Source organism: Molossus molossus, unplaced genomic scaffold (assembly GCF_014108415.1).
Source record: "Molossus molossus isolate mMolMol1 unplaced genomic scaffold, mMolMol1.p scaffold_m16_p_21, whole genome shotgun sequence".
Lineage (NCBI taxonomy): Eukaryota > Metazoa > Chordata > Mammalia > Chiroptera > Molossidae > Molossus > Molossus molossus.
The window spans coordinates 16310113-16331709 of NW_023425357.1; the positions used below are offsets into that span (position 1 = coordinate 16310113).

Below are 21597 nucleotides of genomic sequence, written 5' to 3' on the forward strand. Positions count from 1 at the left end.
TTGATGTTTGTTTCAATTTCCTCACTGCTGATTGGTCTATTTAGATTTTCCAATTCTTCATGATTTAGTCTAGGAAGGTTACATACATATTTCTAGGAACTTATCCATTTCTTCTAAGATACTGAATTTGTTGGCATATAGGCTTTCATAATATTCTAGTATGATTCTTTGTGTATCTGTGATATCTGTGGTGACTTCTTATTCATTTCTGATTTTGTATATATGGGTCTTTTCTCTTTCTTCCTAGCCAAGGGGTTGTCAATTTTATTAATCTTTTCAAAGAACTAGCTCTTTGTTATATTAATTTTTTTTTATTTTTTATCCTCACCCGAGGACTTTTCCATTCTTTGTTCAGGTAGAGTGGGAGGGAGAGAGAGGAACAGAGAGAGAGAGAGAAAAAAACATCGATGTGAAAGGGACACATCAAGTGGCTGCCACCCGCACAACCGACCAGGGCCGGGGACAAACTGCAACCGAGGTACGTGCCCTTAGCGGGAACCGAACCCGGGTCTCTCAGGACCGCAGGCCGACGCTCTAACCACTGAGCAAAACCGGCCAGGGATGTTATATTAATTTTTTATATAGTTTCTTTGTTCTCCATTTTATTAAATTTTGCTCTAATTTTTATTATTTCCTTTCTTCTGCTGACTTTGGGTTGCTTTTGTTCTTTTTCTAATACTTTAAGATGTACTGTTAAGTTGTTTACTTGGGATTTCTCATTTCTTGAGATAGGCATGTTATGCTATAAACTTCTCTCTTATTACTGCTTTCACTGTATCCCAGACTTTTTGATATGTTATACTGTTATTCTACATATCTTGTATATATGTTGTATTGCCTCCATATTTCCTTTGATCTTATTTCTTCTTTGACCCAGTCATACAAAAAAATTTTTTTTCTTTATTGATTTTAGAGAAGGAGGGAGAGATGGAAACATCGATGAGAGAAAACATTGAATGGCCACCTCCTGCATGCACCCCACTGGGGATTGGGACCACAACCTGGGCATGTGCCTCGACCAGAAATCAAACTGGTGACATCTTAGTGCATGGGCTGACGCTCAATCATTGAGCCACACCAGCCGGGCTATTTGTATTTACTTCCTTTTTACAGTTGATTGCTAATTTCAAGGCACTGTAGTCAGAGAATATGCTTGGTATAATTTCAATCTTCTTTAATTTGTTAAGGCTAGTTTTGTTACTAAACAAACATATGGTCTATCTTTGAGAATGTTCCTTGTGCACTGGAGAAGAATGTATAATCTGATGTTCTGGGATGAAAGGCTCTGTAAATGTCAATCATATCCATTTGGTCCAGTGTCATTTAAGGCTGATATTTATTTTTCTTTGTTTAAAAAATGTTTTCACTGATCTTTAATTTTTTTTTAATCCTCTCCCGAGGACATTTTTCCATTTTTTGTTCAGATAAAGTGGGAGAGAAAGAAACATTGATGTGAAAGGGACACATCGAGTGGCTGCCACCCGCACGACCAACCAGGGCCGGGGACAAACTGCAACTGAGGTATGCACCCTTAGCGGGAACCGGACCTGGGTCTCTCTGGACCACAGGCGGACACTCTAACCGCTGAGCCAAACCGAGAGAGAGAAAAACATTGATGTGAAAGAGAAACATCGATTGGCTGCCTCCTGCACGCCCCCTACTGGGGATTGAGCCTGCCACCCAGGCATGTGCTCTGACCAGGAATCAAACTGGGACCTCTCAGTCCATGGGACGATGCTCAGTCCACTGAGCCACACTGGCTGGACTAAGGCTGATTATTTCTTTATTTTGTGTTTGGAAGATCTATCTAGAGCTGTCAATCGAGTATTAAGGTCTCCAGTTATGACTGTATTTTGAGCTGTTTCTCCCTTTAGTTCTGTGAGTACTTGGCTTTATATATTTTGGTGCTCCTTGATAGGGTGCATATATATTAAGAATTGTTATGTTTTCTTGATATAGTGTCCCTTTTATCATATAATGTCCATCTTTGTCTCTTGTTATCGGGTAAAGATTTTTTTTAAAAAATTGAAAACAAGCCCTGGTCGGTTTAGCTCAGCAGTTAGTGCATCAGCCTGCAGACCACAGAGTCGCAGGTTCGATTCTGGCCAAGGGCACGTGCTTTGGTTGTGGTTCGTCCCTGGCCTCGGTCGGGGTCATGCGGGTGGCAACCAATCAATGTGTCTCTCTTACATCAATGTTTCTCTCTCTCTCTCCCCTCCTCCCTCCCACTCTGAAGATAATGTAAAAGTATCCTCTGGGTGAGGATTATTAAAAAAAAAAAAAAAAAAATCGAGAAGAGACATAGTTTAAAATATGGCTTAATTTGTGCCAACACTGACTATAGTTGAGTTAATTCCTTTTCTATAAAACATCTGTCACTTTAATGCTAGTTTTTCTCCTCATTAACAACTTTTGACTATATATTCTCTAATTAGCCACTCCACAAATTATCCTACTAATATGAAAATCAAACAATCTAAAAAGAACCTGCCACTGCAAAAATCACCCTACCAACATGGGTGGTGTTATTGTTTTTTTAACATGTGGTCATGGTTTTGTGGTTAACCATATAGGAGAATGTCTTTTTTAGCAATAGTTTTAAAGTATTTAAGGGGGATTGTACCCTATCTTGGCAAAAGAGAAGTGTGTATATCATGATATAAAGAAATGAAGAAATAAAACAGGCCTGGCAAGATGGTAGCACTTGGTAAATCTAGGTAAGGAATATATCAATATTCAAGTACACTTTCAATTTTGACATAGGTTTCACATTTTTTCAAAATTAAAAACTGGAAATATTTAATTCCTTTTAGACCAGTTCTTGGATGGGTGAAATAACGTAACTTTGGTTAATGTACTGCCCAAACCTATTCAAATAGTAAGAGCAATGTTAAATCTGGGTATACTCTGTGTTAGCTGTAACTGTTAGAACCCTACTCAATAAGAGACAATTGCAGATTATATTATTATTTTAAACTCCTTTCACTAAATCAAATAGTTGGCTAACTTTGGGGTTATTGTACTCAATGCCTATATCATGGTGAAGTTTGCATGACTTATTATGTATAAAGCATTTGAACAAGGTCTAGCACGTAGTGTCTACGTAGTAAATACTGCTCTGCCATTCTTTAGAGCTTGCCCCTCTAATCAAAGTTTTTTGTGGTGGTGAAATACATGTTCCTTATAAATGCCTTTTTAAAAAAAAATCCTCACCAGAGGACATTTTTGCATTTATCTTCAGATAGAACAGGGGGGAAAGAGGGAGGAAGAGTGAGAGAGAAAGAAACATTGATGTGAGAGAGACACATCGACTGGCTGCCACTCACACGACCCCAACCGGGCGGGAGAGAACTGCAACCGAGGTACGTGCCCTTAGCGGGAACCAAACCTGGGACTCTCTGGTGCGCAGGCGATGCTCTAACCACTGAGCCAAAGTGGCCAGGGCCTTATGAATGCTTTTATCTAATTTTTAATATTATTGGGGTTTACTGGTTTGGTGTTCTTTGGGTATCACAAAAGGCAGAGTGTTTCCCATGTTGGTAGGGTAATTTTTGCAGTGGCAGATTCTTTTTGTTTGATTTTCATATTAGTAGGATAATTTGTGGAGTGGCATTGTCATAGTTAAATAATTGTATGTCTCCTGATGTGATGATATAGGGAGAGAGGGAGGGGTTACACAACTTGACTTCTGTGGTGTTCTTATTGAAAACGCAGATTCTAATTGTGAAGAAATGTACCACATATATCCAGAAGTCCAAACTCTTCAAAGAATTCAATGTTGTGAAATACAGAGACTTGGGGAGACTAAAGAAATATAGCATCCAAATATGTAATTGGATCTGAGTTTTTGTAAAAAGTTGATATAAAGAACATTGTAGGGGGACTTCTGGATATATGTGGTACATTTCTTCACAATTAGAATCTGTGTTTTCAGTAAGATGTTTCTACCTCTTTCTCTCTCTCCCTTCCTATCTCTCTAAAATCAATAAAGAAAAAAAAAAAAAGAAAGTTTTAAAAAAATGAGTTCATACTCATACCTCCAATTCACATTCATCACAGGGTTCTTTTTTAACTTTCCCCATTCCATATTTGTCTCTCTCCTCTTCACACCACTTCCCAACATCAATATACTACTAATTAGCCCCATCCCATTATACATAAAAAACAGTTTCAAAATTAACACCAAGACCACTACCAATTACAAACCCTAAGTCAAGAGTTTTTTTTTTTAATCCTCACCTGAGGATATTTTTCCATTTATCTTCAGATACAGTGGGAGGGAAGAGGGGGGAGGAAAAGAGAGAGGGAGAGAGAGAGGGAGACAGAGACAAACACACATGGACTGGTTGCCTCCCACATGACTCTGACCAGGGCCAGGGACTGAACCGCAACTGAGGTATGTGCCTTTGACCGGAATTGAACCCGAGACTCTTAGGTCCACAGGCCAATGCTCTAACCATTGATCCAAACCAGTCGGGGCCAAGATTTTTTAATAGTTCTATTTATTTTTATAATATATCCTACCAAGAGTATAAAAGTTATTTGAATTCTTTTTCTTTCCTGTATGGTTGTTATCAATTTGATATATACTTAGTACCAGTTGTTTCAGCTTATATTCATTCAATTTTGGGATTCACATTTTCCCCTATCCTTTTATTTTGTGAATAAGCCAAACATTTACATACCTGAAAAGTCACGAATATAAAAAATAATTTTAGCCCTGGCCAGTTTGGCTCAGCGGTTAGAGCGTCAGCCTGCGGTCCACAGAGACCCAGGTTTGGTTCCCACTAAGGGCATGTACGTTGGCTGCAGTTTGTCCCCGTCCCTGGTTGGGTCGTGTGGGTGGTGGCCATTTGATGTGTCCCTTTCACATCAATGTTTCTCTCTCTTCCTCTCTCTCCCTCCTGCTCTATCTGAATAAAAAATGGAAAAATGTCCTTGGGTGAGGATAAAAAACAAACAAACAAAAACTAAAACTTCATTAAAAAAAATAAAAATAAAAAAAATAATTTTAACAAAACTGGTTAGCATACTAAGATACACTTGAAACTGGATTTGAGATTCAGTGAAGCAAAGTAAACTGATAAACGATTATTTCAATGGAACTAAAAAAGATTAAGGGGTAGAGTTTGAGATTTTAAAAGTCTACTATGGGGCCCAGCTGGTATGGCTCAGTGGTTGAGTGTCAACCCATGCACTAAGAGGTCATCAGTTCAATTCCCGGTCAGGGCACATGCCCAAGTTGTGGGCCATATCCCCAGTGGGGGGCATGCAGGAGGCAGCAATCCATGTTCTCTCTCATTGATGTTTCTATCTCTCTCTCCCTCTCCCTTTCTCTCTCTCTAAAAAATCAATAAAGTAAAAAAAAAAAAAAGCCTACTGTGGGAATTACAATGCAAGTGTACTTAAGAGCTAAAATGGAGAGCTATAAAAATAACAAAACAGAACACTGAATTGATCTGATTACATCTAGCTTTTGCACACAATGAATGGCCGTTGTCCTCAAATCATAAGTAGGGCTATTAGCCCAGCTCTCCTACACATTCACCTTAGTGTCATATTTCTAAAACAAACAAACAAAAAAACCAGACATAAGTTCAGCCAATGTGAAAATTTGGAGGCCTAAAAATTGATCCAGTTGGTCTGCAATTTTTAAAAACCCATTCTATAGGAAAAATACTTATTATAAATGTATCTTATGTAAACTTAAAATAACAATGACATTTGATAATTGGATAAAGTAGGTTTTTATTTTTAAAAAGTGACTATTCTGAAAGATGACCATTTTATTTATTAATTTGAGAGGGACAAGAGAGAGACAGAGGTAGACAGTGAAACACTGATTTTGTTGTTCCACTTATTTATGCATTCATTGGTTGATTCTTGTATGTGCCCTGATGGTACTCGAAACCTTGGCATATGAATATGATACTCTAACCAACTGAGCTACTTGGCCAGGGCCCAAAAGATGACCATTTTAGAACCACTAGTCAATAAGGACATTAAATAAAACATTTAAAATAATAGGTTACAAAAGGAATACCAAACAAGATGTTTAAAAATTTGTGGTAAAAAAAAAAAGAAAACGTACCAACACCAACAGCACCAAACTGCTGCCCGACTAATGAATTTGGACTGAACTGGCTGTACGTCGACATCCTGCCAAAAGGTCCATAGGAACCCACTGACTGGAACGAAGAAGTAGATGAGCCTAGTGAAGACTGAAGAAAAAGCATGGGTTATTTTTTCAGGCTCTAAACAACATGCAAATAATGGAAAGAAATTTGGATATTTACATTTTTAAGAAAACTATTAAATTATAACTACTAGACACAAAAGCAATTTTAACAACTTACAACACGCATTTAAAATTAGAATAGTTGAATAACATTCTGATTTCACTAGTTGTATATATAGTTGACCCTTGAATAACATAGGTTTAAACTGTGAGGGTCTGCTTATATGCAAATTTTTTCAATAAATATAATCAGCCCTCATAGCCCTGGTTGGCTGAATCAACAAATGGAGAGGACTAACTGTATGTGTTGTTCTACACCATTTTATATAAAGAACTTGAGCAACAACATATTTTGGTATCTATAGGAGGTCCTGGAACCAATTCCCCTGTGCAATCCAAGGGACAATTGTAGTTAAGTTTCCAGGGGATCAAAAGATACATGTGGCCCTGGCTGGGTGTCTCAGTTGTCTCTAGTACCATCCTGCACACCAAAAGTTTGTGGGTTCGATTCCTGGTCAGGGTGCTTATGGGAGGCAACTGATCATTATTTCTCTCACATCAATATTTGTCTCTCTCCCTTCCTCTCTAAAATCAATAAAAAGAACAACAACAGCCTTGGCTGGTTTTGCTCAGTGGTTAGAGCACCGGCCCACGATTTATGGGTTCGATTCCGGCCAAGGGCATATACCTCAGTTGCGGTTCATCCCCAGCCCTGGTTGGGGTTGTACGGGAGGCAGCCAGTTGATGTCCCTCTCACATCGTTGTTTTTCTCTCTCCCACTCTATGTGAAAATCAATGGAAAAATATCGAGTGAGGATTAAAAAAATATATTTATAGGAGATGGAAAAGCTATCCCACACAAAAATTTACTTTTAAAAATATAGTTATTATTAAGTTAAAGGAAATATTTTTTTTTCTTTATTTATTTTAGAGAGAGAGAAAGGAGAGGTAGAGAGAGATAGAAACATTGATGAGAGAACATTGACTGGCTGCCTCCTGCATGCCCCGCAATTGGGGATTTGGCCCGCAATCTGCGCATGTGCCCTGACCAGGAATTGAACTGGCGACTTTTTGGTGCATGGGTTGATGCTCAACCACTGAATCACAACAGCCAGGATAAAGAAAATATTTTAAAACCTGAACTTACTAAACCTGAAATATAATTAATATGTATATAAATATAAACGTTTATATATTAATTTATCTTAATATAAAATGTTTCATAATATAAATATGAAGTATACTAACAACTACAAGTATATAAGTTCACTGATGGCAGTCTGTGTGTTCACTGCTAGTACCAGGCACATGGCAGGTGCTGGATAAGCATATTTTAGTGCAAATGACCAAACAAAGACTTCCAACAAAAAAAAAAGATTAAGAAGAAAATGAATTCAGGAGGAAAACCAAGGGAGCCATGAGCTTTTATTTTATTTTATTTTTTTATCCTTACCCGAGAACATTTTTTCATTTTTTGTTCAGATAGAGTGAGAGGGAGAGAGAGGAAGACAGAGAGAGAGAGAGAGAGAGAGAGAGAGAGAGAGAGAAACATCGATGTGAAAGGGAGACATTGAGTGGCTGCCTCCCATACACCCTGACCCAACCAGGGCCAGGGACAAACTGTGACGGAGGCATGTGTCCCTAGCGGCACCCGAAGCTGGGTCTCTCCAGACTGCAGGCCAACGCTCTAACCGCTGAGCAAACCGGCCAGGGCAAGCTTTTAATCAGCCCTCAAGTAAAAATACTCTTATGTGAACCTGCTTCCCCTGCTGTTAGAGCTGACAGTTTCTATATGCTTCCAGTTAAAATGTGAACAGGTACTATAATGGACATCCACTTTAATCCATAATTTAAAATCTTTTAGATATGCTGTGCTTGTTTTTAATAAAATACACAATTGTTTTATTTCTCTTACTGAGAATACTTAGTCTTCTTTTTTAATACCTTATTTAGGGACCTGAACATGTCTGTATGTCAAAAATTTTTTATGTTTAGTTATCTTTTAAAAATAAATCTTCAACTGATGATATTTTTTTCCCTTAATTTTAGAGAGAGAGGAAGGGAGGGAGAGAAACATTGATATGAGAGAGAAACATCGACTGGTTGGTTTGTTCGACCGGGAACTGAATCTTTGACCTTTTGGTGTATGGGACAATGCTCCAAGCAATGAAGCCACCCAGTCAGGGTTATCTTACACAACACTGCATGTATATTATATAACATAACATTTGATTTAAACCCCCCCCCCCCCATTAAACCTAATAATATTACCTAAGAGTAGCCATCTCCACCTTGGTTTATAATATGAACCACATGAGAAATTACTATAGTGGCATGGATCCTGGACTCCAGAGCCAGACTGCCTGGGTTTGTTCAAGCTGTGGCTCTACCTCAATCTCACTTGTAAAAACTGAGAATTACTATAATACTAAACTCAGAGGATAGTGTGAGGATTGACTTTTATGTGCAGTGGTTTGAATAGTGCTTCTCATATAATTAGACCTTAATAAATAAATAAATGTTAGCAATTTTAACAGTTGTTAAAATTAGAAAATATTTTATGATAAAAACAAACTCCTCAGCTATTTATTACTTTTGGTCCCTTATGATTTAGAGAGAAATCCAGATGAAAACATTATCCGGGTATTTTAGGTATCTAGGGAACTAGAAAACGGTAAGGTGCTTTCAACTGAGAAAATTAAAAACAAAAACACAAAAACTTGAAAATCCAGGAAGGGCAAAAGTCAAGTTTAGCTGAACTCCAAGACAAATTTACTACCAGTTACCTGAACAATAGCTGGGTCCTGAGGCAAAGAACACTGTGGTTTTGGCGGCTCACAAACAGTGAGGTCTTTAATATCACTTCCCCGGAATATAATGTATTCAAAGACTTCATCTCGAGGTGGTATTGGACGATCTGTTGGTCTGTCTTCTGTACCAAAGGACCGAACTGGTAAGAAAACAGAGAATATGAAGTATGTGCCTACTCATCATATTCAAGTAGTATGTATTATAAGTGTACTGTTCCAAGTACTAAGCAGCAGTTCTTAAATGTCACCCTTGAGAAAGTACTCATTAATCTGTAGCTAAATAATTTTTTAAGGAGGAAAATAAAGTGGGTTTTCCCTAGAGCTAAATGTATTCAATTTAAATGACTGTATTACAAGGTTGTGTTCTTCCTAGATTTTTATTTTTTTATATCTTTGGTACTTGTGGGGAGAGAGTGTTATAACGTTCCTTTTTCCACTGTCGATTTATTTTTAATGCCCTCATTCAGCAAAATAAAACACTGGAAACCTATGTGATGTTTTGTGTGTGCGCATGCACGTGTGTATGGGGGTGGGGGATGGGGGTAGTGTGTGAAGATTTAACCAATCCATAAAATCCCAAAGTGGAAAACTGAATTTTGGGACTAAGAGAAAACAATGAAGTGGGTATTTATCTTGATGAGCAGTAGGCCATCTAGAAGCCCAGCCACATATTCAATGGTGAACGACTGAAAGCTTTCCCCTAAGATCAGAAACAAGACGAGGATGCCCACTTTCACCACTGCTATTCAACAGTGTTAGAAATCCTAGCCAGCACAATTAGGCAAGAGAAATCATAGGCATCCAAACTGGAGAGGAAGAAATAAAACAATCTCTTTCTGAAGATGACAGAATTTCATAAAAAGGAAATGCTGATACATACTACACTTCGAATCAAGCTACAAAGCATTATGCTAAGTGAAAGAAGCCAGACACAAAATATCGCATATTGTATGATCCCTTAGATATAATATATCCAGAATAGGAAAAGCCATAGAGAAAGAAATATTAGCGGTTACTGGGGGTAGAAGGCAAAGGGGAGGGATTACTTAATAGGTTGGGGTATTCTAAGGTGATGAAAAAAAATTGAAACTAAGGAGAGGTGGTGGTTGCACAACATTATATCTATACTAAATGTCACAAATCATACACTTTATCATTGTTATTGTATATTATATGGATTTCACCTCAATAAATCACACTCTACACCCACCCCTTACAAATACAGCATGGAAGAGAATATACAAAATTATAATAGGTTAGAATGTTGAAACTAGGGGTGGTTGTCCTCTATACTACTTCACTATTTCATCAAGTTGCCACATTGCTTTAATAGGTATTCTAGTTTTCTTATTCTGCAAACTAGAAAAGCCTACAGTTTAGGACAATGTTTAGAGTGAGAAATAGGAAAAATAATTTTATTTTATTTATTTATTTTTAAAATTTTTCCTTTCTCTTTATTTTATTTTTTTATTTTTTATCTTTATTGTTGAATGTATTACAGATGTTCCTCATTTTCCCCCCACTCCCGTCCCCCCTCCTGCATTTCCCCACACTGCTGTCTGTGTCCACTGGTTATGCATTTATGCATTTAAGTTCTTTGGTTTATTTCTTCCCACCCTCCAACCCCCTTTCCCTTTGAGGTTTGTCAGTCTAGCAACCAATTTGTACTTCTTAATCCCTTCACCTTTTTCACCCATTCCTTCAACCCCCCTCCCATCTGGCAACCGACAAAATGTTCTCTATATCTATGAGAATGTTTCTGTTCTGCTTGTTCATTTTGTTTGTAGATTCAATTGTCGATCGATATGTATTCATTGCCATTTTGTTTGTTCATATTTTTATCTTTTTCTTCAAGAAGACCCTTCAGCATTTCATGTAATAATGGTTTGGTGGCGATAAACTCCTTTAGCTTTTCCTTGTCTGGGAAACTCTTTATATGGCCATCGATTCTAAATGACAGCTTTGCAGGATAGAGTAATCTTGGTTGTAGGTTCTTGTTTTCATCACTCTGAATATTTCTTGCCACTCCCTTCTAGCCTGCAGTTTCTTTTGAGAAATCAGCTGAGTCTTATGGAAACTCCCTTGTAGGTAACTAACTGCTTTTCTCTTGCTGCTTTTATGATTCTCTCTTTGTCTTGAACCTTTTGCATTTTGATGATGATGTGTCTTGGTGTGGGTCTCTTGGGGTTCATCTTGTTTGGGACGCTCTGTGCTTCCTGGACTTGTATGTCTGTTTCCTTCACCAAGTTAGGGAAGTTTTCTGCCATTATTGTTTCAAACAGGTTTTCGATTTCTTGTTCTTTCTCTTCTCCTTTTGGCACCCCAGGATGCGAATGTTTGAAGTTGTCCCAGAGGCTCCTTACACTATCCTCGTTTTTTTGGATTCTTTTTTCTTTTTGCTGTTCTGATTGGGTGTTTTTTGCTTCGTTATATTCCAAATCGATGGTTTGCTTCTTGGCTTTACCTACTCTACTATTGAATCTGTGTAAATTATTCTTTATTTCAGTTAGTGCCTCCTTCATTTCTGACTGTGCATCCTTCATTTCTGACTGGTCCTTTTTTATGCTCTTGAGGCCCTCACTAAGTTCGCTGAGGTTCTCATCAAGTTCACTGAGCATCTTTATAAGCAGTATTCTGAACTCAGCATCTGTTAGGTTGCTTATCTCCATTTCGCTTAGTTCTTTCCTGGAGATTTTTTCTGTTCTTTCATTTGGGACCTGTTTCTTTGTCTCCTCATTTTGGCTGCCTCCCTGTGTTTGTTTCTATGTATTACTTAAAGGGAGGTATGGGGCTAGTTGAGACCAGATGCTGCTTGTTTGAAAGAATTTAGGAAAACCTGAAGCAGGATCCAAGACAGGCCAATCCTATGGTTAAGCAACTGTCAACAGCTTGGGTGGGCCTGAAAGTTGGGTGGGGCTGGGCCTCAGAATATCACCAGGGCGGAGCAAGCAGTATGAGCCAGGATGCTGGAGTCCCAGATATGGTGGCTGTCTGCCGCCCCAGGGAAGGGCTCACCAAAGGAACAAAGGCCTCTGATAGCACATCTGTCCCAGAGAAAGCCCCCTCTCCAGCCCTCGCTCCAATGCCAAACAGCTCAGTTCTTCCCTCTATGTCTCTGGTGCCCCTGGAGCTGCCTCCCCTCCAAGCTGAGAGGGAGAGAGTCCGATAAGTCCGTGTGCGGGCCCTTTAGGGAGCTGCCTGGGGCTCCAGCCACCTCACCCTCCCTGAGCCTCAGTTCCCGTTGGTTTTTCCAGCCAGAAGTTATGGGGACTTCTCTTCTGGCACTGGAATCCTGAGCTGGACACCTGGTGTAGGATGGGGACCCCTCAGTCCTCAGGGAGGACTTACAGCCGAGGTGTCCTCCTAAGTTTTATCCGCCACATGTGAGTGTAGGACTAGCCCGTCCGCCTCCGCCTCTCCTACCAGTTTTGATGAGGCTTCTTCTTTAATTTCGTAGTTGTAGGACTTCCATGCAGCTCAATGTCAGGTGGTTCTGAATGATGGTTGTTCTATAGTTTAGTTGTAACTCTGATGTGGTTGTGAGAGGATGCGATATCACGTTTACCTACACTGCCATCTTGACTGGAAGTCTCAGAATTTTCTTTATTAGACTTAAAGAAAATAACCAACTCCCTGGTATGGCTAGAGACAGCAAGTTTATTATTAGTAATAAATCCAATAATTGCCTTTTAAAAAATTAGATGGAAGTTCTAGCAAAATCATTCAGCTAAAAAGCCTCTATTTAAAGATCAAGGCAAATTCAAACATCATGCTAATCAAACGTGGTTACCAGTGTATTGATACCTGTATATAGTCGTAGTACATGGCTAGAAGGAAGAGCTGTAGTGACCAACTTCTCAATACAGCATCTATATTATAAAATACTAAAGTTTTCTAAGTTTAATACAATAAACACACATGTAATTAATATATTTTGCACCCCCAAATGACATCATATTTTCCACAAGCCTTCATTTTTTGACACAAACTAAAAATTATAAATTAGACTCTACTATCAGCTGATAAAGAAAAACAAGTCTGTTGAACACCAAAATGTGACAGCAATAAACAAAAGACCGAATTAGTGAAGAAATGCTCCAAAGTAAGGAAACTAAGGCTAAGTTCAAATAAAAAATTAGAGTAAAATTTATGATGTAGTTTTTTTTTATCCTCACCCAAGGACATGTTTCCAGTTTTTGTTCAGACAGAGTGGGAAGGAGGGAGAAAGGAAGGGAGGGAGGGAGAAAGGGAGGGAGGGAGAGAAATATCGATGCGAAAAGGGACACATTGAGTGGCTGAGAGAGAGAGAAATATCGATGTGAAAGGAACACATCGAGTGGCTGCCACCCACACAACCCAACCAGGGCCATGGACAAACTGCAACCGAGGTATGAGCCCTTAGTGGAAACCGAACCGGAGTCTCTCTGGACCGCAGGCCGACGCTCTAACCGCTGAGCCAAACCGGCCAGGGCTTATGATGTAGTTTTAAAGTTAAAACTCCTCAAATATCAGTTGTAAGATCTGGTCCAAACCCACTTATCCTAACCTAAGTTCCCACCAATCCCATTGTTCTCAATACATAGAGAAGGTTTTCTGACCTCTACCATAGCTCCTCCCCACATACAACCTATCCTAAATTTCAGCTTTACATTCTACTTTACCACTTGTTTGTCAGGGTTCTCCAGAGAAACAGAACCAACTTGATGCGCGTGTGTCCCGCCCCCCCCCCCCCCCCCCAAATCTGCATGATAGACTGGCAGGCTGGAGACCTAAGAGAGAGTTGCAGTTGGAATCCAAAGATGGTCTTCTGACAGAATTCTTTCTTACTCTGAGGAAGTCAGTCTTTGTTCTAGTAAGGTTTTCAAATGACTGGATGAGACCTACCCTCATCATGGAGGGAAATCTGCTTTACTCAAAGTCCAGACTTAAATATTAATCACATCCAAATAACACCTTTAAAAATAATCCAGAATATTTGACCAAATATCTGGGCACTGTGGCCCAGCCAAATTGACACAACATTTACCATCACATAACTCTACCAGTGATACTCCCAGGAGGAAATAGCATGAAATAATTATGTTCTTCATGCTTTCTTGCAGTCTTGGGGGAAGAAAGACACTTATATTTCTTTCTTCTTTTTCTTCTTTTTTTTATGACTTACATATACTTTCAAAATATATCCAGAATTTGACCTTTTACCACCTCTACTTCTACTCTGGTCCATTATCTCTCACCAGTCTATTTATAGATACCCAGGGGTTCCTGTTTCTTGTTTACAGTGTTGGCCTTTCACTTGACTCTCCCACCCCCAATACTGCTTGAATGCATCTTTGTCATCGTAAAAACAAAAAACATGGAATGTGTGGGTGACAAAATTTCTTAGCAAACCTATGATTTTCTTGATTTCTCGATCGATCAGTCGGCTATATTATTCCAAATTCATAATCTTTTTTTCTATAGAAGTTTGATGTTACTGGTTTGATAGGATCAGAAATACATGAGGCGTGAGAGGAACAAAGGCATTAAGGATAACTCAGAGGTTTTTGGTTGTACCAACCAAAAAAATAAGTTGTCATTCAATTAGATGGAGAAGCCTGATGGAGAAACATGTTTGGGACACATGTAATGGTAGATGCCCAGTAGACATTCTTCCAGGTGATGTTAATGAGGCAACTGGATATAAAGTAGGTTCTAGAATAACAAGTTTTCATTTTAATGCTGATGTCACAGGAACTTAACTCATTTACATCAGTTAGCCTATGGTAAAATTGGTTTCATTATACACTGTTTCACTTAAAGTTGCAGAACCTATTAACAATCTGAAAAGTGAGGACTTACTGTACAAATCAGGAATTAAGAGAAGAGGTCCAGGTTAGAGATAATAGTCAGTAATGTATAGCTAGTATCTGAAGCTATGACATAGATGAGATCAAGACAATGCAGATAATAAAATAAGTAAATAATTTTTCTAAAATATGTTTTTATTGACTTGAGAGAGACAAAGGAAGGGAGGGGGAGAGAGACACACACACATCAAAGAGAGAAGCATTAATTGGGTGCCTCCCACATGAACTGTGACTGGGGATCAAACCCATGACCTGGGTATGTGCCCTGATAGGAATCAAACCAGCGACGTTGTGGTGCACAGGACCACACTCAACTAACTGAATCACATTAGCCAGGGTGTAAATAATTTTTGAGAGAGAGAGAGAGAGACAGAGAGTTGCAGAGAGAGAACACAAAAACTAAGCCCTGGAGTTCTCCAACATTTAGAAGTTTAAGAGCTGAAGAACCAACAAAGAAGACTGAGATGCAACCAGTGAGGTATGAGAGAAAATCACGATGAAGTCAAGTGAAGAAAGTGTTTCACGGTGAAAAGACCAATTATGCAATATATTGCTGATTAGTCAAGCCGACTGAGGATAAGGAGCAACTACTGATTTTAGCAACGCAGAAGTCTTTGGTAACCTTGATAAGAATAGTTTCTCATCTGTGGGTTTAGAAACCTAAATAAAGTGGGTTCAATAAATAATAAAAATAGGTGATACAGAAAACTTCTTTAAGAAGTTTTGGTATAAAGTAAGGATAGAAATAGAAGGTAGAAAAGAGGAAATGCCGTTAAGAGTAGTAGTGTTTTGTTGTTGTTGCTATTTTTAAGATGGGTGAAACAAGAGCCTATCTGTAAGTAGAACAAAAAAAATCTGGTAGAGAAGAAAAACTAAATATATAGGAGTAGAGAATTGCTGGAACAGTGTTCTTGAATCATCAAGATGGGATAAAAATGTACTGCACCAGTGAAGGGTGGTCTTAGAGACAGAATCATTTATCTACATTGAGAGAAAAGGTTGGGGTTTGGGCCACAGATGCAGGTAACTGGGTACATGTGGGATGAGCTGATCAAAATTTTTGTTTGCTTTTTTCTCTCTATTAAATAGGAAGCAACATTCACAGGCTGAAAGTGAAGGTGGAGGAGGTGCTGGATGTCTGGGGAAAACAGAAGGAATAGAATAGTCATGCAGAGAAATGGAATGAACAACTAACGGGTTAGTGAACATAAATTCAGAGTGAAACTGGTCAGCATGTCTAGTTTGATAAATTAACAACGAGATAACTACTCTATTCAAAAGCTACAATAAACTAGTTACCTTTGATGTTAGCTAATTTAATTTCCGAAAGATGGGCACTATTATACTTATTCAAAAGATGAAAAAGTTAAAGCTAAAGTTAAATAACTTGTCCGAGGTCAAAGAACTACTAAGTATTCAAATGGCCTTTTGGGTCGCATTTTCTTCCAGAAACAAACACACACCCTACAAAATCAGAGTAAGTATCTTGTGAATAAAGTATTTTACAGACTCACACTTTATCCATCAAAAATTTTGACATCCAGTCTAAAGATGGTTCATTAAAATATTACTTTAAAGCATCATAAAGAAAATAAAAGGTAAATTTTCCTTATACAGGGCATCTTCTACCATGGAGTAATACATTCTAGTTAAATCACCTGCACTTACTGCTATTGTCATGCACATAGCAAGATAATTTTTCTTTCCTCTTCCTATTTCCTTCCTTCTACTATTATTTTCTTCAGCCTTTATGATGTTTTCTCTACTTCTGATTTATGGCTTATTTTACTCCAATGGAAAAGACAGTTTCTGGTACCTGACTCCAGACTCTCATAATTACCAATACTTCTATGGACTACACAGCAATAATAAACAGTTTCCAAAACTCCAAGTTCTGGCAACCTGATTAAATAGGACAATCATAAGAAATTACAACTTGAAGTTTCACTAGATCTTTGACATTCTAGGTAGCAATTTTGTGAATTGCTAATTTTAGGTCCCCAACTCCTGTGAGAATGCAAGAAATCAATACAGCACTTCATAGGTATTTCATCCATCATACAAAACTCTCTCACTGGAATTTATGACTAAGTGACTAATTAACAATCAAGAAGTGGGTAAGCTATGCCAATGGGCAACACTTAGAAGATAATTATGGAAATACTATTATTACCAATTTACCTGTTTTTAATTTTTTTTCCTTTACTGATGTTAGAGAGAGAGAGAGAGAGGGAGAGGGAGAGAGAGATAGAAACATCCATTGGCCACCTCCTGCATTGCCCCCACTGGGGATTAGGCCCACAACCTGGGCATGTGCCCTGATCAGGAACTGAACTGGCAGCCTCTTGATGCATGGGTCCACGCTCAACCACTGAGCTGGGCCAGTTTACCTGTTTGTATATCCCTCCACCAATCCCTTGATTTTAAGGACAAACCATTTTAAAAAGCAACTGGCTTAAATTATTCTTCTTCACAAAGTTTCTTTTCCTAATGCAGTGGCAATTTAGTTTTCATTTGAGTAGTGGATTATCCACTACTAAATATGTTAGATATAAATTTCATTCATTTTAGCCCATTTTATTTAAACAGTGTTAAGATCTATATATGTTTATAGGAAATGTGTACTTCCTCAAGCTTTGAAATTCCCATAATTAGAAACCTTTAATATCTACAAATATCTTTTCATTTATTCAAATATTTACCAAGAGCATGCTATGTGCCAGGCACTATTCTAGGCACTAAGGATAGAACAATGAATGAGACAAAAATCCTGATACCACAGAGGTTCCACTCTGTGGGGAATCTCTTAGTGTCTAGAATCTAACATGTGCTTGGGCATCATATTCACATATATAATTGGAAATATTCCACAAACTATTCATGTATGCCACAACTTTGCAAGTCCCTCAATACCTCAACTTATTCTTGAAAATTACAATTGAGTTTGAGCCATAAGATAAAACTGTCTCCACAATAATATCTATTTTGTCTTAAGATTTTATCCTCTTGTACACCAATTCTCCAAAATCACTTACTTTTTTAGAAGGGGAGGGGGCAACATATGTTAGGTATTTTGATTTTAAAGAGAAATACAATTGTGAACATGGAAAATTATTATCTGGAGATATGTTCAAGAGATTTCTACAAGATTAACAAACTAAAATGCTAAATAATTTCCCTTTACTCATTCATTAAATAAACATTTGTTCATCCCAGGAGCTTGAGCTCACTCTATGGGGGAGGGAAGGTGAGGACAGTTAATGAACACATGCAAATAAGCAAATAAGATCATGTGTAGGTCATGATCAGTGCTAGGAATAAAACTCAGAGGTGTGACAAGGACAACCTACAATTCAGACTGACATGAAAGTCTTTGTAGGCTACCTTTAAGACTTCCTGACATTCATTTAGAAAATTCTGAGTATCAATACCTATCAAATTTACCTAATTTCACTTTCACAGAATTAAGAACTAATCTGTGAAATCTCTAGCAGAAAATAAAGGACATCACCCATTTAGCAATACCTTTGGGGTTGGGTTTTTTATTTGATATAGTGTGACCATCCAATTTATCACCCAAACTAAAATACTTTCAAGAGAGAAAAGGGATGTTCTAATAATTATGCCAGACCACAGACACAAACAAGAACTTTCCACCAGGGCAAACAAGGCCATATGGTCACCCTAATTACATAGTGCATTAAACCTAACTAGCCCAAAATTTCATGAGTACTTTTTATTCCAGATGAATTTAAATTATAAGTAATATCCAAGTAAAGGACCTAAATTATAATCCAGACCATATACACTAAGTGAATCCCTTACTAACTTGAAAGATTTAAATACCTCACACCATACACAAAATCAATTTTGGGTGCACTGTAGACCTAAATGTGAAAAGACAAAGAAAAATGTTTTGTGAAGACCATCAAAGTATCTCCATGATCTTGGGGTAAAGAAAAATTCCTTTAAAAAAAGAAAGGAAAGAAGGAAGGAAGGTAGAAAAACACTGGCCATATAGAGTGATAAACATGTCTACATCAAAATGAAGAACTTCTCTGTTAACCAAAATAAACCATTAAAGAAGTTATTTGCTACAGATACATCCAGCAAAAGATTCGTATTCAGAAGACCGAACTCTAGAAAGGCATTCATTTCAATAGAAAAATGGGCAAAAGATTTGAAAAGCAATTCATGTAAGATGAAATCCAAATGACCAATATATGAAAAGGTGGGCACACCTTATTAGTAATTAGAGAGATTAAAACCAGGTACAACTACATACCCACCAGATTGACTAGAACCAAAATTACTGACACTAAGTATTATTGTTGGTGAGGGATGTGGAACCATCAGAATTCTCATACACTAATAAATGAAAACAAAAACTAGTCAACAACTACTTTGGAAAACTACTTGGCATTACCTAATAAAGACACATATTCCTTATGATCCTGCAATTCAAAGTATACTCATACCCTCAAGAAAATTACCCTCAAGAAAATGCGTATCAGTGCACTTAAACACAATGTTCATAAAGGCATTGTTCATAACCGAAACTTGTAGGCAATTTAAACATCAATTGCAGAAATATCCAAAACAACTGCAGAATAGATAAACCTGTCATATTTATAATGGAATACCATGCCACAAAAAAACCCCAAATGAAATACAGGGTGGGCAAAAGTAGGTTTACAGTTGTGAGTACATGAAACAAGAGTTTATTCTTGTATTCTATATATATTTCTATATGAACTGTAAACCTACTTTTGCCAACACCTTTATATACAAGATGATTCCATGTATGTAAAGTTAAAAAATGAGCAAAACTAAACTCTATTATTTAGGTATGTAAACCTCAGTGATAAAACTATAAATGTCAGAATAACATTTGTATCTAGCTTAAGAGGGTAGTAGTTGAGATGGGAAGATGCAAGGGGGGAGTTTCTTGGATGCTGGCAATGTCTGTTTTGCTCTGGGTGGTATTTACAAGGTTCTCTGTTTTAAAATATTTCATTTTTATCTATGTATCTTTTCAACATGTATGATTATAGTTTGCAATAAAAAAGGCAAATACTCTCCTCAGAGGAGATAAAAAATAAAAAAATTAACATCCTAAAGAGAATTCTAAGAATGTTACTCAAAGAGCTTAACTCAATATATAGTTTTAAAAAAAGTAACCTGGATTTCTAAATCCAAATACATACTGTATTCTAAACTCCACAAATAAACTTGGGGCCCAATGCCATTCTTCATCCTAATATTGAAAAAGGCTGAATTTCAGATATCGAATTACTCAAGAAGTCACACAAATTCTAAAATTTGAATTCCAAATACCCACTTCTAATTTTGAAATTTGAAATAAGTGTCCAGTGTTGACTGGACAGTCTATACAGCAGTTTGAGATTAGATACTGCTAAAGAGACTAATCCATATACCAAGATTTCATAACTCCAGTTTTTGCAAACACACTGATTTTTAAAAAGCATACATTATGTATGTGGCATTAAATATCAAAGCCATATAAATTAAATGATTAAAAATCTTTTTATTGCTGTACTTATATCACATATTTATCAAGCCATGATACGAGGAACAAATTATGTTTGGCATATGAATTTAACTATTATAGATTAATAAAACGTTTATTGACGTTAAAAACTGTTGAAAAGACAATTTAAAAAATGTGGGCCATTAACAAACTATAGACATTTTTATGTTCTTGTATAGAAGACTATATTCATAGATTTTAATACACTGGAGACTACATTAGAAATCTTTAAAATGTATAGATTTTTTCTCTTTGAGAGGAGTAAAGGTGGCACAACCAACTGATATATCACTAACATAACAAGATACCTTAAAATTCAGATCGGATTAAACAGTGGTTTTTTTATAAAAAGTTATTAAACCACTTTATTAAGGAATACTGTACTGTTTTCACCAAGAACGTTAGAGAGTCTTTTTCATGATGTCATTAAAACTAAAACACTATACAGCAAATATGGGGGGGGGCATCCTTACCTAGGTATAAAATTTGTCCCAACACAAGTGCTATTAAAAAGATCTACCAGAGCATCCTAAAAATGTCATTAAATACTTGTTTGATACTGTGAAATGATTCTCCTACCCGTTACACCACATAAAGATTCATTTTTTAAAAAACAGATTTAGAAAATTTCTTCCTATCCCTGGGCCTCTGTCCCTACCAAGCTTCTTATTCCATAAGTCTACCAGACAGACGTGCTGGGAAAATCACCTTAGTTATTGTCATGCTTCCCTCTCGTAAGTATGCCAAACCCGCAAAATTTCTTTTAAGATCAAGAGCCTAAAAAGTTCATTTTTTCCCCTGGTTTTCTGGCGGAAAGCTGGCCCAGTGCGCGTGGAGCAACCCACGCAGACCGTGGCGATGCTAAGCACCAGGGTAGGGCACCTTCCTCAACACCCTGAACTCCCGGTCCCAGCGAGCCTGCCCAGGGGCGGGCCAGCGCCCACCGACCACTCCGGTCCGCCTCTGAACCAGGGCCCTGGTGCAAGCTCGAACCCGTCTCCCACCGGGCTTCCAAAAACAGGGTCAAGGCGAGCGCAGCAAGCATGTTTAAAGAGATGGTTGCACAACAGGCTTTGAGACGGATTCCGGTTTAAGAGATAAACACCACACAGGAGAGACGAGTGGGATGTGGTCTGCCCGGGACCGTGT

At 37.8% G+C, this 21597-nt stretch overlaps 1 protein-coding gene across 4 annotated transcripts in view; it reads right to left on the reverse strand.

Annotated features, from left to right (window-relative positions):
* The window catches only part of LSM14A (LSM14A mRNA processing body assembly factor), a 50788-nt gene that overhangs the window by 28431 nt on the left and 760 nt on the right, over positions 1-21597 (reverse strand). For all 4 annotated transcript variants that reach the window (XM_036273926.1, XM_036273924.1, XM_036273925.1 and 1 more), the window contains exons 2-3: positions 9025-9188; positions 6092-6221 (exon numbers count right to left, since the gene is read on the reverse strand). In XM_036273926.1, coding sequence (XP_036129819.1) covers positions 6092-6221; positions 9025-9188 — 294 coding nt within the window. The remainder of the gene's footprint in view (positions 1-6091; positions 6222-9024; positions 9189-21597) is intronic.